The 16535-nt window shown below is 47.3% G+C and overlaps 1 protein-coding gene across 2 annotated transcripts in view; it reads right to left on the bottom strand.

The window, feature by feature from the left end:
* Nucleotides 1-16535, bottom strand: part of LOC115087277 (clusterin-like) — an 812938-nt gene that overhangs the window by 427525 nt on the left and 368878 nt on the right. For both annotated transcript variants that reach the window (XM_029594258.1, XM_029594259.1), the window contains exon 4: nucleotides 4846-5060. In XM_029594258.1, coding sequence (XP_029450118.1) covers nucleotides 4846-5060 — 215 coding nt within the window. The remainder of the gene's footprint in view (nucleotides 1-4845; nucleotides 5061-16535) is intronic.

Here is a 16535-nt window from a genome sequence, read left to right as displayed (position 1 = left end):
GGCTAGTCGGGTCATGGGAGTGACTTGAACCGAGGATGCCATGTGTCCTAGGAGAATGAGGAATTGGCGAGCCGTGGCAGTGTGTTGAGACTGGAGCTGGTGAGCTAGGGACATGAGAGTTTGGACCCGTTGAAGTGGAAGGTAGGCCTTTGCCTGTAAGGTGTCCAAGTCTGCCCCAATGAAGGATAAGGTTTGAGATGGGACTAAGCAAGATTTCTCGTAATTGACAAGAAACCCTAAGGAAAGGAGTGTGTGAATTGTCAATTTTAGGGAGGATTGAGCAATCTGAGGGGTAGAGGCCCTGATTAGCCAATCGTCCAGGTAGGGGTAGACGTGGACACCTTCCTTCCTGAGGAATGCTGCTACCACTACGAGACATTTGGTAAAGACTCGTGGAGCAGATGCCAGACCGAAAGGTAGTACCCGGTACTGATAATGGTCGCGGCCTACCAGAAAACGCAGATACTTGCGATGAGATGGTGTTATGGCAATGTGGGTATAAGCGTCCTTGAAGTCGAGAGAGCACAGCCAATCCCCCTTTTGCAGCAGAGGGAGCAGCGCGCCCAGGGTTACCATCTTGAACTTTTCTTTTTGAAGGTACTTGTTGAGGGCCCGAAGGTCCAGAATGGGACGTAGCCCCCCTGATTTCTTTGGTATTAGGAAGTATCTGGAATAGAATCCTGCCCCTTGTTGACAGGGAGGGACGGGTTCTATAGCATTTGATTGTAAAAGAAGGGATACTTCTTGTTGTAATTGAGCCAACTGGCTGGTTAGACTCCATGCCTGAAGGGGCGGGGAGTCTGGTGGGAGAGCCATGAAGTTGAGGTGGTAACCCTGTGCGATAATTGCTAACACCCAGTGATCTGAGGTGATCTGTTTCCAACGGTGCAAGAAGTGGAACAGTCGACCCCCCACAGGGATGTATGGAAGAGGGATCTGGCATGTGCTCAGTACAGGGAAGTCAAAGGCCCGCCGCAGGCCCAGGAGGTGGGGCTACAGTAGGTCTTTGCTTTCTTGGCTGGCGAGGCTGAGGCCTGTTGGAGGACCGTGCAGGACGAGGCCTAGCTGATGGAGGATAATAGCGACGTGGTCGAAAGAACGACTTCTTAGAGTCCTTCTTTGGTGGTTGCTTGGAGGACACGTCAGGTGGGACAGACGAGAGTTGTTTCAACGTCTCATGGTGATCTTTTAACTCTGCCACAATCTGTTGAATTTGTTCTCCAAACAAATTGTCACCTAAGCAGGGTAGATCAGCAAGACGATCCTGGACCTCTGGGCGAAGGTTAGACGACTTTAACCAAGCCCAACGTCTGGCTGAGATGGCTGTGGCTGAAACTTTTGTGGAAGCATCGAATATGTCGTAGGCAGTTCTAATCTCGTGCTTCCCTGCCTCAAATCCTTTATGAAGAAGGGCTTGAAGCTGTGGTTGGTACTGGTCCGGCAACGTGTCAGCATAGTCTTGCATCTGCTTAAGGATGGTTCTGTTGATTTGAGTCATGTAAAGTTGATATGAAGCTATGCGTGAAATCAACATAGCTCCATGATATACTTTTCGTCCCACACTATCCAGGAATTTATTGTCCTTGGTAGGTGGAGTGGAAGAGTGTGGCTTAAGACGTTTGGCCTTCTTCTGCGCAGACTCAACCACAACAGAGCGATGATCCAGTTGAGGCTTTTGAAAACCTGGTGCTGACTGGACAAGATATGTGGAGTCAGCTTTTTTGTTAACTGGTGAAATAGATGAAGGAGATTCCCAGTTTTTCTTTAGCAGATCCAAAAACACCTGGTGAATAGGGATGGAAGCGATGATTTTTGGAGCATCCAGAAATTGGAGTAGTTCCATCATCTGGTGTCTGTCATCGGCTTCAGATTGTAACTGAAAAGGTACAATTTCTGACATCTCTTTTACAAAATTAATGAAAGAGAGATCCTCAGGAGGAGATCTTTTTCTACTCTCTGTAGGAGATGGTGGTGAAGGCAAATCTGTGTCAGAAGATGTATCATCATCATCACCCCAGGTATCGTAGGGATCATGTGGGACTTGAAGCCCTGAAGGACCTGGTTGAGGCTCTGAAGGCATCGATGGAAATCTAGATGGAATCGGTGCTGTAGGTGGAACTAGGAATGGCATCGAGGGCTTCGGCGCTGCCGATGCAATCGGTGCCGGACGCGGAATCGATGGAGCCGAAGGATAAATCGGTGGAGATATACCAGAAGGTACCGATGGAACCACCCCGGAAGGGGGAATCCGGAACGGTGTTTCTCCTGCCGATGAGAATCCAGTCGGAGACGGTGGTGTTGTCGATGGTACTGGAATTACCGATGGAAGGGCCGTCATAAGTGCCTCCATGCGGTGCAGTAGAGGTGCTAGAGCTTGCACCAATGGCTCGGTGGTCGATTCCCTCCTCGGTGGCGAAGTCGGTGCCAGCGTCGGTGCCGGAGGCGGTGCCGGAACCGGTGCCGGAGACGGTGCCGATGGAGGTTGTAATTTCTTCATCGCTTTCTCGATGGCCTCCTGGACCAGCCGGTCCAGTTCTGCCCGGAGACCAGGGGTAACAATACCCGGCTCGACGGGAGAGGGAGGCTGAGGCAAGGCCGGAGGGACCACCGTAACCGGTGGGATCACGGCCCCCACACCCCGAGAGGGTGAGGGTTTCCTCGGTGCCTGCGAACGAGACGTGGAGGGTGTCCGGTCTGATCGCGGCTTCTTAGTCGGTGGCTCGGCTTGAGCGGAGGTCGATGGCTGTGGATCCTCGACAGGCCGAGACTTGTGCCGTCGATGGCGATGCTTTTCTTTCCGATCCCCTCGCCCATCCGGGGAAGGGACGGGAGTCGACTGCCGAGAAGCGATCGATGGCGGACGGTCACCGGAGGGTTGACGGTGATGGTGCAACTTCGACGGTGCCGGTTCCGATGACGTCGATGCTATCGATGGCGTTGGGGTGGGTGCATGGAAGAGGAGCCCCATCTTCTCCATCCTGGCTTTGCGACCTTTGGGTGTCATTAAGGCACATTTGGTGCAAGTCAGGACATCATGCTCACTACCCAAACACATAACACAAACCCTGTGGGGGTCTGTGATTGACATAGTCCGGGTGCAATCCGGACAACGACGGAACCCCGTTGCCATGGCTGTAAGCCAAAATTTAGCCTGGGGATCGGTAAGTGCCAACAGGCCTGGAGGGCCAAAATCGACGGTAGTCAATGGAAAATGGCAAAAAACTTACCGGATTCCGTAAAGATGACAAAAATTTGTCGAAGGGAGACCCCTGAGGGGCAAATTTTCTTAGGAAATTAATTTCCAAATTCCTGTCAGGAACGTGGTAAGAGAGCTCCTTTCACCGCGTGGCAACTGCTGCGCGGAAAAAAGAAGACTGAAGGGAGACCCCTGCTGGCTGCAGGGTCAGTGCCTTGCTGGGCATGCCCAGTAGGGGCCAGTCAAAGTTCTGTTAAACTTTGACAGAAGTTTTCCGTGGTGGGCTCCATCCTCGATGTCACCCCATTTGTGAGGACAACCATCCTGCTTGTCCTGTGAGAAATGTATTTGCAAAGAACCAATGATGTTATGACAAATCTGCATGCTATGCTATGCTATGGAATTATGTACAATAAAAGGAGCTCTGGGGAAGGAGGAGGGGGTGACCTTCCCGGGGACATGCTTCACCACGAATCCTGCCTGATGTGTCTTCATTGCTGCAACATATCCTCATTAATGCCCACAGTAATGACCACATTACGCCTGTTCTCAAACATTTGCACTGGGTGCCAATCTCCTCCAGGAATCTATACAAGACTCTCAATACCATCCACAAATCCCTACACACCAAAAACATGCCCTGGTTCAATGAGCACCTCCAGTTTCTCACCCATAGCAGACCCACCAGAACCCAACAGTTGGCAACATTGCACACGCCCTCCCAAAAGACCGCAAAGCTCAAATGCATTGCAGATTGCGCCCTCTCCATAGCAGGTCCTACATTTTGGAACAAAATGCCGCCTAGCCTTCGCCAGGAACAATGCCCTAAGAAATTTAAGCAGAACCTCAAGACCTGGCTTTTCAAGCAAGCTTTCACTTGAACTACCCAAGCCCCCTTCGACCCCGAACTAACCAATCCCCCTGCGACATTATCTACCCTTTCCCCCAGCCCTTACCCCGCATTCACCCTCCCACTCAACCTTCGCTCCTTCCAATTGTAAATACTTTGCAAAAATTTCCTATAGCCTGTCTAATTATGTCATGCATCTTTGTTCTTATCTTAAAGTTTAATCCCCCCCTTAATCTTTTGCTGTTCGCATTTGTACTATTATCCAATGTTCAAAGTTTATTGTAAAGCCTGTGGTTACATTACTTTTGCTGTAAACCGATTAGATGTTCCAAACGATTATCGGTATATAAAAATGCTAAATAAATAAATAAATAAGGAGGCGCTAGGGACGCGCTAGTGTCCCTAGCGCCTCCTTATTAGCGCGGACCCTAATTTAAATAGAGAATCGCACGCCCAGGAGAGGTGCGTGGTGCGGGTTTTTTTGAATCGGCCTGAAAGTCATGTAGCAGAATTTGAAATGGACAAGGAGGAATGCTAGCAGGCAAATTACAATAATGCAAGCAAAAAATTAAAACAGCATGAAGATTATTTAAAAGGCTAAATACTTGAGCTTCAATTTTACTGAGGCTTCCAAAATCATAAAAGCAGCTGTGAGCTTAGTAATTGTGATGGAATTTATGGAATAGGAGTGCTGGACTTCACAGAGGATGGCTCCTGGATAGAAGCTGTCTAGAAAAAAGTAAGAAGAGATGCTCTGCAGGGTTGAATAAACAGATAAAACCCTATGGTTTGGACTTACAGTGGTCATTTTGAATACTTCACTGCTGTTCTCTGTCTTCTTTGCAGCCTTGGAAGCACTCTCAAATTGTTCATTGAGCTCATTCAGGAGGTGGGTGGTTGTTAACATCTCTTTTTGGAGTTTCTGTAGCAGATCTTCACACTGACTCGTGAGTTTCTCAGCCAGTCTCATGGAGTCTTCAAACTCCTCCTGGAAATTACTTTTCCCTGGCTGGTCTTTAAAAGGTTAAAAAGGAGAATAAAATGGAATTAAATAAATATAGTAACATAACATAATACAGTAAATGACAGTAGAGAAAGACCAATTGGACTCTATCCAGTTTGCCCAGACTGAGATAGAGTGTAGCACTGTTTTTCTTTTATGATGTACAGTCAAACAGGGGACAGTTCCCAAATAGCCAGTGTAGCTGTAAAGTAGTCAGGTGCCTCTAGTATGTGTATTTAATGTTAATTTTCAAGCAGAAACTACTCCGGGAGTTTCTGCTTGAAAATTAACTAGGATTATGATTATAGGTGCAGAGTGCATATACTTTGCAATTATTTGTTTGGATTACCAAGCTTGCACAAAATTGCACAATACATTTGAAAACTGAATGTATGCACACTGTTTTACTCCCCTGATTTAAGCACATCCACAGGAATGCCTCTTTTTACCAACAGCTAAACGTATGTGTGGTTTGGAAGCCTATGCACATGTTTAGTTGCTGTGAGGATAGCAATTTTCAGCCAAACCATTTTACCCAGGAAAACTGCTATTAACCCATGTAAATGGCCTTGATTATTGTCCCCTCAGTGATTGATTTTTATTATCTTTTTAAAAAAATCAATTCTTCCTACTTCCTTTTTGAAGTAGGAACTAAGGGGGTCAGTTATCAAAATGTGCTAAAATGTGTTAAGGGCTTATCGCATGCGATAGCACCATAACGTATGGTGCGATGCAAATCTGAAAAAGAGGAGGAGTGGGCTGGATTTGCCAGTCTGTAAAGTGCTATTGCACAGATTTAATGCTGATTGTAACTACACTGTTTTCAGTAGCAGCTTACATTATGGTATGAGAGTGAGGGTGAGGTTTAGGTATTAGTGTAGGGGGTTAGGGGCCCACTTTGACATTCAGCGTGAGACGTACGAACAGAACAGTGGTCTCTTGTGAAGATTTGATGACCTTCGGAGTGAGGAAACTCACTCCAAGATGATATTTGTGCAAGGTTCTCTCAACCTAGCTTGATGGACACTCTACCTGGGTAACATCAAGCTAGGTGGAGAGAACACTGCACAAATCTCATCTTTGGGTGAGTTTCCTCTCTCCGTAGGTCATCAAATCTTCACAAGAGACCACTGTTCTGTTCGTACGTCTCATGTTAAATGTCAAAGTGGCCCCTAACCCCTTACACTAATACCTAAACCTCACCTTGAGTTACTAGGTGGGCCTCCCATAGGGATACAAATACCTATCTAGGGAGAAGACATTTTGGCTAGGCTCACTCTCACTCTCAACATGGTCCCCCAGTGGTTATATGCAGGAAATACAACAGGTCTGGTAGTTATCACAAAGTCTGAAAACATTATTGCAATTTGCACTAACTTAGCTCTTTGCATAGGTAATTAGCACAAATTGAAATAAACTATTAGCATAAAGCATGCCTCTTTTGCTATTGCATGCAATACGTATCGCATTTTGATAAATCCAGGTCTAAGTTTTCAAACAAGACTGGTGCAAACACTAAATACAGCCCAACATATGTATCTCTACAAGCTCTATGACATGCCCCTTACTCCTAACATGTGTTTCAAAATGTGGCACAAATTTATTTTTTAAATGTTGTCAACGTAAGGCATTATAATACACAGCTTTTTTACATATGAACTTCAGTAACTTTTCAGTTCTGTGTCTTTACAATTTTTTATAAAATAATTAGCAACAACCACAGTCATTAACTACAACTGTAATGATATACACAGTTCTTGCCATAAACAAATTTCCCAAATAAGCTTTAGCTTATTACCATGGGACCCTGTTTTTAAAAGCATTTTGCTGCAGACACAAAATTATAAACATTCTATTGAAAAGAGATCTTCCATATATGCAGATCTAACAAAGTGAGGTGAACCCTATATTATGCAAGTGTCTTTAGAAGAAGATGGGAATAACTTTACCTACCAGTTCAAGAAAAATCCAGGGGCAGTAACATGCTTATAATGCTAGACAAAAACAGAATCCCTTTCAGCCAATAATTTAGAGTTCTTGCTAAAAGTGAAAGTTACCTTTTAACCACCAAGGTCATGTTCTGGTTGACTGGAAAAGCCTGTCAGTAATTCATATGATCTTTATCTTTATTTATATTTATAAACCTCCTAAAACAAGAAACTAGGCAATGTACAGGTAATCATCATTATAAGCTACACAGTGACCATGATCTAGAAGGTTTATTAAACAAGTGTCAGATATCCTAACCATGCTAGTACAAGTTGAGCTGTCACAAGAAAAAGAGGCTTAGGGGCTTAAAACAGGAGCTGTAACTTAATCAGGAACTGGAGCTCAAGTGGAACTCAAAGATGAAGCTGCAACTTGAAGCAGGAAATGTAAATGAAACCTGAAGCCAGGACCTGAAGCAGGAAGTGTAATTGGAAATTGGAGCAGAGCGTCACTCAGGCCGATACAATGAGTGGTAGGAAGAGCTGCGTTAGTGCCGGGCGCACCCGCATTTGCCGCACGCACAGTCCTGCTCACCTACCACTCGATACTGTATTTAAATAGCTTGCAAATGCAAGCCACGTACAAGAAGCGTCTGTGAAGCGTTAGGCCCGCGCAACCCATTTTACTGTATAGGCGCTTAATACAGCGCCTATACAGTATCCTGGGTGCGCTGGTACCTGTCATTTCAAATGTCATTTCAAATGACATTTGAAATGACAGGCACCAGGAAGTGGATCCCAACTTTAACCCATGAAAACCTAAAACCTAAAATCCCCTCCTCCCGAAGCAGCTTGACATGTACCAACTTACCTTTTGTTGTTTTTCAGCCCTTTCAGCCTTCTCTGCCGTCCTCCGGAGGGGGCAGCCGGCGGCGAAAGTGGCTTGCAGCGGTCACCCCCGCGCAGGTCCCGGTTCTCCTGGGAGCCAGCTCGAAAGCGGCTTGCAGCGGTCCCCCCCCCCCCCCCCGCGCAAGTCCCGGTTCTCCTGGGAGCCAGCTCGACTTCTGGCTGACAGCTAACCAACACCAACCCCCCCCCCCAAAAGACTGCTGAGTTACGACCTTGGAAGAAAAGCGAAGCGTACTTTCATGGGCTTGAGCGCCCAAATTGACGGGCGCTGAAGCCAATGAAAGCACAGGGACGGGTGGGCGTGACGTCGTGGCGAGCAGGTGTAACTGCCTCGGGCAGGTGTAACTTCTGCAACAAAAGTAGGGGGGGATTTAGTTAGGGTGGAGGGGTGGGTTAGATAGGGGAAGGGAGGGGAAGGTGGGGGGGGACCGAAAAACATTTCCCTCCAAAGCCACTCCGATTTCGAAGCGGCTTTGGAGGGAACGGGAAAAGCCATCGGGGCTCCCCTTGGGCTCGGCAAGTGCAAGGTACACAAGTGTGCACCCCCTTGCGCACACTGACCCCAGATTTTATAACATGCGCGTTGCAGCGCGTGCATGTTATAAAATCAGGTGTACATTTGTGCACGCCGGGTAGTGCACACAAATGTATCCCCTGCGTGCTCCTCTAAAAATCTGCCCCATTTATGCTCCAGAGATTAACTAATTGAAATCATGCCTAAATATTTAAAATCCATAAATAAATCAGACATCAACTCTGCTGTTAATTCTTGGCTCTCTATTACTTCAGAAATAGCAAAAACAAATGCCCAATTATCAAAAAAATAATCAAACAAACACCCAAACACAAATCTCCATGGTACACTCAAGTACTTCAAAAAATCAAAAAAATACTTAAATCAGCCGAAAAAAAATGGAGAAAAAACCCAACAAATCAATTAAAAGACAGATACAAAACTATTCTTTACATATATAAATCAGATATTAATAAAGCTAAAAAAGATTTCTATGCTGAAAAAATACACTAATAATTCAATCCTAGAGAACTTTTTACATACATTAAAGCAGTGGTTCTCAACCGGTGTGTCGCCAAGTTAACACGCAGGTGTGTCGCCAGTGTTCCCGTTCCACCGCTGACCCAGCTGCTTCCCCTCCTGAGCAAAATAGGTCCTCCGCCCGGGCTTAAAATGCTGATAGCCCGGGTGGAACGCGGCAGGACAGCTGGAGTCAGCTGCACCGGCATGCTCTCTTCTTCCCGCCCACCCCTCAGCCCGGAAGCGGAAGTGGTGAGCAGCAGGTGCGTGCACAGGAAGAAGAGACCATGCTAGTGCAGGCAGCGTCGGCCCAAAGAAAAGAGAGGCGCAGCCTGAGAAATGAGCAGCGCGGCTCAGAGAAAAACAAAGAACGTCGTCAACCCCTGCGGCCAATGGGACTCCTTTCTCCGCGAGGGCTGAAAATGAAGTAGGTTGCTGCCTTTAGGGTTAGAAGTGGAGGAGGCTGCTGCTGCCGCTAGTTCGGGGGAGGGAGGAGAGTGATTGAATGAGCAAGCATGTGTGTTTGAGATCCTGTGTGTGTGTGTGTGTGTGTGTGTGTGTGTGTGTGAGTGAGAGAGCATATATGTGAATGATTGAGAGCCTGTACATGTGAAAGAGAGTATGTGTGTGATTGAGAGCTGGTTTAGGAGAGGGAGCATGTGAGTATGTGATTGAGAGCATGTGTGAAAGTGAGAGAAAGACAGAGCATGTATGTCTGTGTGTTTGAAAGCTGGTTTAGGTGAGGGTGCATGTGAGTATGTGATTGAGGGCATGTGTGTCTGTGTGATTGAGAGCTGGTTTAGGTAAGGGAGCATGTGAGTATGTGATTGAGAGCCTGTGTGTAAATGAGAGAAAGAGAGAGAGCATGTTTGTAAGCATGCGAATGAGAGTCTGTGTGTGAGAGAAAAAGAAAGCATTTATGTGTGTGATTGAAAGCCTGTGGGCCGGATTTTAAAAGGGTTACGTGCATATGGTACGCGCGAAACCCTTTTAAAACCCCCCTGCGCGCGCCGAGCCTATTTTGCATAGGCTCAGCGGCGCGTGCAAGCCCCGGGACGCGCGTAAGTCCTGGGTCTTGCAAAAAGGGGCAGTCGGGGGCGTGGCTAGGGGGCATGGTGTCAGTTCGCAGGCGTGTTTGGGGGCGTGTGGGCGGTCCGGGGGCGTGGCCGAGTGACCTGACACAGTGGCCAGTGTCGGGGCCTGCCACGCCAGAAGACAGCCGGCGCGCGTAAGTTACTACTGCCCAGAGGCAGTAGTAACTTTTGGAATAAAGGTGGGGGGGTTTAGATAGGGCTAGGAGGGTGGGTTAGGGAGGGGAAGGGAGGGGAAGGTGCGGGGGGGGTGGAGGGAACGGGCAGCGCGTGCAGGGCTTGGCGCGCGCAGGGCTCGGCGTGCGCAAATTGCACAAATGTGCACCCCCTTGCGTGCGCCAACCCTGGATTTTATAAGATACGTGCATATCTTATAAAATCCAGCGTAGTTTTTTTAAAATGTACCTCCCAGTGTTTAAGCCTGAAAAGACAGGATGTGTGTAAATGTGTAATTAAGAACCTATATAAGTGAGAGAGAAAAAGCGCATGTATATGTGAGTGATTGACAGCCAGTGTGTGAGAGAGAGAGAGAGAGAGAGAGAGAGAGGAGAAAGTTGAAAGCAAGCCATCCCTCCTCCTGCTAATTCAATACAATCTCAGGGCACCTGGATATCAAACGTTCCCAGGTATGCAGAGCAAAAAATTGTTTGTATCCTTATTATTTTTCATTAATGGGTCTTTGTGTCTGCTATTTTGCAATATTTTATTGGTATCTAGAACATTTTTATATGAGTTTTTAATTATTGGATATTTCATTCATCAGCTGTTTTGAAATAATCTGTTCTTTTTTTAAGTATGGTTTTACTGCTACTGATTTTATATTTCTTGATTTGTTTTATAAGGATGGGTGATGTTTCTTTTTTTCCTTTGTTGCACTGCATACGGAGACTCTGGCTTGTTGCGGTTTCCAATTCAGTTTTTGTCTGCATGCTTCTAGTTATGTGTTTTGCTCTCTTTATTCTTTGTTAGGTAAGGGTCAGCACATGTGATTCAGGTGAGATTTTCTGCTGGCATGTAGTTTCTGTGTAGGGCTCTATAGCAGTCTGACTTGGTCCGGTTTCCTAATAGAAGATGTATTGGTGTCTTAAGGCCTGGTATAATATTTTCAGTGTTGCCTTTTCTTAGGTAAGGTGGTTACTGTTAAGGCTGGAAATTGGTGCTGTTTTGTGCAGGATGTTTACTGTTTATGCAATTTCTGTTCAGACAGAATATGTATCTTTTTCTTGTGTCATTCTTAACAATAAAAATAATACTGGACCTTTATTTTTTATTTTCATCATAAACTGCAATGAGCAGTGTGTCACACATGTGAGCATGGTCTGTCAGGTGTGTCACGTTGGGAAAAAGGTTGAGAACCACTGCATTAAAGAACTCACACAACAAGGCAAACCTCCTTTGCCCAAAACTCAACAACTTATCTCATGTGATGACTTTGCTACCATTTTTAGAGAAAAAATACTCAACCTTACCATGAATATACCAAAAATTAAAGAAAACACCACATCCATTACAATCAAACCAAATTCAAATTGGTCTTTTTTTGATACTATAGCTTCCACTGAAGTTCAAAACATCATTCAAAAAATGAATCCGGCCTCTCACCCAATTGATGCTATCCCAACTAAACTACTTAAATTAGTCTCTAACATTATTGCTAGGCCAATTGCAGATATTATAAATCTTTCACTAAAAGAAGGCATTTTCCCTGACAAATTAAAATGTGCAGTGATTAAACCTACTCTCAAAAAATCTCATCTTGACCAATCTAACATTGCCAACTTTAGACCTATATCCAATCTCCCCTAGATAGCCAAAATATTAGAAAAGTTCGTTAATCAGCAACTCCAAGAACAGCTTGGAAAACATAAAATACTTTTCCTAACTCAGCATGGTTTTAGAAGTACTCTCAGCACGGAAACCCTATTAATATCTCTCTCTAATTTAATCCTAACAGGATTAGACAACAGACAAAAATTCATCCTTATTCTCCTTGACATTTCTGCTGCCTTTGACACCGTAAACCATAATATTCTTCTGAAAAGACTAGAGGAAATCGGTTTATGTGATACTACTATCAACTGGTTCAGATCGTATATTGTCAAAACTAATTACAAGGAATCCAAACTAATTCCTCTTCTAATGGAGTCCCTCAAGGTTCTTCATTATCTTCAACACTTTTTAATATATATTTACTCCCACTATGTAAACTCCTTTCTGATCTTAAATTATCATATTACATTTATGCAGACAATGTTCAAATTATTCTCCCGATAAATAACATTTTCACAGGACAAGCAGGATGGTAGTCCTCACATATGGGTGACATCATCAGGATGGAGCCCAATCACGGAAAACTTCTGTCAAAGTTTCCAGAACTTTGACTGGCCCCTACTGGGCATGCCCAGCATGGCACCAACCCTGCAGCCAGCAGGGGTCCCCCTTCAGTCTTCTTTTTTCCGCGCAGCAGTAGCCTCGCGGTTTAGGAGCTCTGAAGAGATTCCTGACAGGAATTTTCCTCACGGACTTAATTAAAAATAGTTCACCCCACAGGGGTCCCCCCTCTAACTTTCTCCGACCGTGGTACTCCGGTAAGTTTTTCACCGTTTTTCATCGGTTACCGTCGAGTTTGGCCCTCACGGCCTACTGGCCATCGACTGTACCGCGGCTCAATTTTTCTATGGCCATGGCGTCAGGGTTTCGTCGGTGCTCAGACTGTACTCGCACCATGTCTATCACAGACCCTCATGGAGTCTGTGTTCTGTGTTTAGGCTGTGAGCATGATGTCCTGACTTGCACCAAGTGTGCCCTCATGACACCAAAGGGTCGCAAAGCCAGAATGGAGAAGATGGGACTCCTCTTCCTTGCTCACACCCCGACGCTGTCCATCGCATCGACGTCATCGGAACCGGCATCGTCAAAGTCGCACCACCATCGACAACCGTCCAGTAACCACCCGCCATCGACGCCTTCACGGCCATCGACTCCCGTCTCTCCCCCTCAAGATCGAGGTAATGTAGGGAGAAGCATCGCCATCGTCATCGTAAGTCTCGGACCGTCGAGGGAGCGAAATCATCAACCTCGCCACCGTCTGAGCCACCGTCGAAGAAGCCCCGTCCAGGAGCGGCACTGACCACTCCTGTGACCGGGACATCGAGGCCACCCTCACCCGATCGGGGTTTGGGAGTCACGATGCCGCCTGCAAAGTGGTCCCTCCGACTGTGCCTCAGCCTCCCTCTTCTGTCATGGAGCCGGAGCTGATTGCCCCAGGTCACCGGGAAGAACTGGACCGGCTGGTCCAGGAGGCCATCGACAAAGCAATGCAATGACTCCAGGTCCCTCCGGCACCAACACCGGCACTGAGAATGGAACCGGTCACCGACCCGATTCCACCAGCGCTGGCACCGCTGCTCTCCCGGATGGAGGCGCTCATGACTGCCCTTCCACCGGCGATTCCCAGGTCTCCGATGGCTCCGGTGAGCTCCCCGATGACTGCTTCATCGGGAGGAGAAACACTGTTCCGCATTCCTCCTTCGGGGGTAGTGCCTCAGCCATCGATGCCATGCCGTCCCTCACCACCGATTCACTCATCGGGGGCGATACGCACATCGGCGCCATCGATGCCTTCGATGCCAGCACCGATGCCCCCCAGGGCGTCCGCGGTGCCCCCGGCGATTCATTCGATTTTCTCGGAGCCTCAGCCGGGCCCTTCGGGTATCCAACCCCCTTCTCGTCCTACAGGTCAGCCTTCTGATCCTTATGACACCTGGGGTGATGATACTTCCACAGTCACCGATGATTTACCTTCACCTCCTTCTCCTACTGAAAGTAGAAAGCGTTCTCATCCAGAGGACCTCTTTTTCATTAATTTTGTGAAAGAAATGTCTGACCTGGTCTCTTTCCAGCTTCAGACGGAGCACGATGATAGACACCAGATGATGGAGCTTCTCCAATTCCTGGATGCCCCCAAAGTGATCACCTCTATTCCCATTCATCAAGTTCTTCTTGACTTCCTCAAAAAGAACTGGGAAAATCCTGGATCCATTGCCCCAGTACACAGGAAAGCTGACACTACTTATCTAGTACAGTCAGCCCCGGGCTTTCAAAAATCTCAACTTGACCACCACTCAGTTGTGGTAGAATCAGCTCAAAAGAAAGCAAAAAGGACGAAGCCACACTCCTCTACCCCTCCTGTCAAGGAACACAAGTTCCTAGACAATATTGGTCGACGAGTGTTCCAAGGGGCCATGCTCATCTCTAGAATTGCTTCTTACCAGCTGTACATGACCCAATACAATAGAGTCATTTTCAAACAAATACAGGACTTCTCTGAAACCCTGCCTGACCAATTCCAAGAATATCTTCAAACCCTTGTCAATAAGGGCTTTGAAGCAGGAAAGCATGAGATAAGAACAGCTTACGATATCTTCGACACCTCTACTAGAGTGTCTGCAACTGCCATTTCGGCACGATGCTGGGCCTGGCTCAAGTCTTCTGACCTTCGCCCAGAATTACAAGACAGGCTCTCCGACCTGCCCTGTATTGGAGATAATCTATTCGGTGAACAGATTCAGCAAATAGTGGCTGAGGTAAAGGACCATCATGAGACCCTCAAACAGCTCTCATCAATACCTTCTGACTTCCCTTCTAGACAGCCCTCCAAGAAGGACTCTAAGAAGTCATTCTTCCGGCCAAGGAAATACTATCCCCCACCAACAAGAACCCGAGCAACGAGGCCTTATCACAAATCTCAGCCTCGCAAGCAAAAGTCACAAGCAGCTCCCCAGCCGGGGCCTGCTTCAGGCTTTTGACTTTCACTTGGAGAGCAGCAGCCTGATTCCTTTGCCAGGAATACCAGTGGGAGGTCGATTATGCCACTTTCATGGAATGTGGCAAGCAATCACAACCGACCAATGGGTGCTGGCAATCATTGCTCAGGGTTACCATCTGAATTTTCTTGCTGTTCCACCGGATTCCCCACCGCCACAAGCATGGAGAGTAACCGACCACGCTGTCCTTCTGGATTAGGAGATTTCCCTTCTTCTCCAGTTAAGAGCAATAGAACCCGTTCCTCTTTCACAACAAGGCCTAGGGTTCTATTCCCGGTACTTTTTGATCCCCAAAACATCCGGGGGCCTTCGTCCAATTCTGGACCTACGTGCCCTCAAGTACGTCCAGCGGGAAAAGTTCAAAATGGTAACCTTGGGCTCACTTCTACCTCTTCTACAAAGAGGAGACTGGCTCTGCTCTCTGGACCTCCAGGATGCATACACCCACATTGCGATAGCTCCAGCTCATCGCAAGTACCTCCGGTTTTTAGTAGGCCCAAAGCACTATCAATACCGGGTGCTTCGGCACCACGAGTCTCTACCAAATGTCTCGTAGTCGTTGCAGCCTTTCTCAGGAAAGAAGGTGTTCATGTCTACCCCTATCTAGACGACTGGTTAATCAGGGCCCCAACCCAACAAGCCACTCGATCGTCCCTGGATTTGACCCTACACACTCTAATCTCTCTAGGATTTCTCGTCAATTACGAGAAATCCTATTTAGTCCCATCTCAAACCTTGTCTTTCATTGGGGCAGACTTGGACACCTTACAGGCAAAAGCCTTCCTACCTCAACAATGAGTGCAAACCCTCGTGTCTCTCGCTCACCAGTTGCAGTCTCAGTATACAGCAACTGCTCGGCAATTCCTTGTCCTTCTCGGACTCATAGCGTCCTCAGTCCATCTCACTCCAATGGCCCGCCTGGCCATGAGAGTCATGCATTGGACTCTACAGTCACAATGATTCAAGCAACTCAGCCTCTGTCAACCATTGTCCACATCACCGACGCACTCCGTCTGTCTCTCACCTGGTGGAAAGATCAGAACACTCTCCTCCAGGGACTGCCTTTTCATCTACCAGATCCTCAACTCATTCTCACCGCCGATGCTTCCAACCTCGGCTGGGGAGCTCATGTGAATGATCTACAGACACAAGGATCTTGGTCTCAAGAGGAAGCCAAACACCAGATAAATTTCCTGGAGCTTCGAGCAATGCGATATGCTCTCAGAGCTTTTCAGGATTGCCTATCAAATCACGTCATCCTGATTCAGACGGACAACCAGGTGGCCATGTGGTACATAAACAAACAGGGAGGCACAGGCTCCTTCCTTCTGTGTCAGGAGGCTGCTCAGATTTGGGCGGAAGCGCTCTCCCACTCGATGTACCTCAGGGCCACCTACTTGCCGGGAGTGGACAATGTCTTGGCGGACAAACTGAGTCGTGTCTTCCAACCGCACGAGTGGTCGCTCAATCCCTCGGCAGCGACCTCTCTCTTCCAGCAATGGGGATATCCCCGTCCCCTCAGAACCACAAAATAGACAATTACTGCTCCCTCATTCGGAGCGAGCGCTCTCAGCCCAGAGATGCATTCTCCCTCTCGTGGGCAGCCGGTCTGCTTTATGCATTCCCTCCACTTCCTCTTCTCTCGAAGACTCTCGTAAAGCTCCGACCGGACAAGGGAACCATGATCCTGATAGCACCT

This window comes from Rhinatrema bivittatum, chromosome 3, assembly GCF_901001135.1.
Source record: "Rhinatrema bivittatum chromosome 3, aRhiBiv1.1, whole genome shotgun sequence".
Taxonomy (NCBI): Eukaryota; Metazoa; Chordata; class Amphibia; order Gymnophiona; family Rhinatrematidae; genus Rhinatrema; species Rhinatrema bivittatum.
Note: the sequence above shows the minus strand (reverse complement) of the source record. Positions and strands in the feature narration are given on the sequence as shown.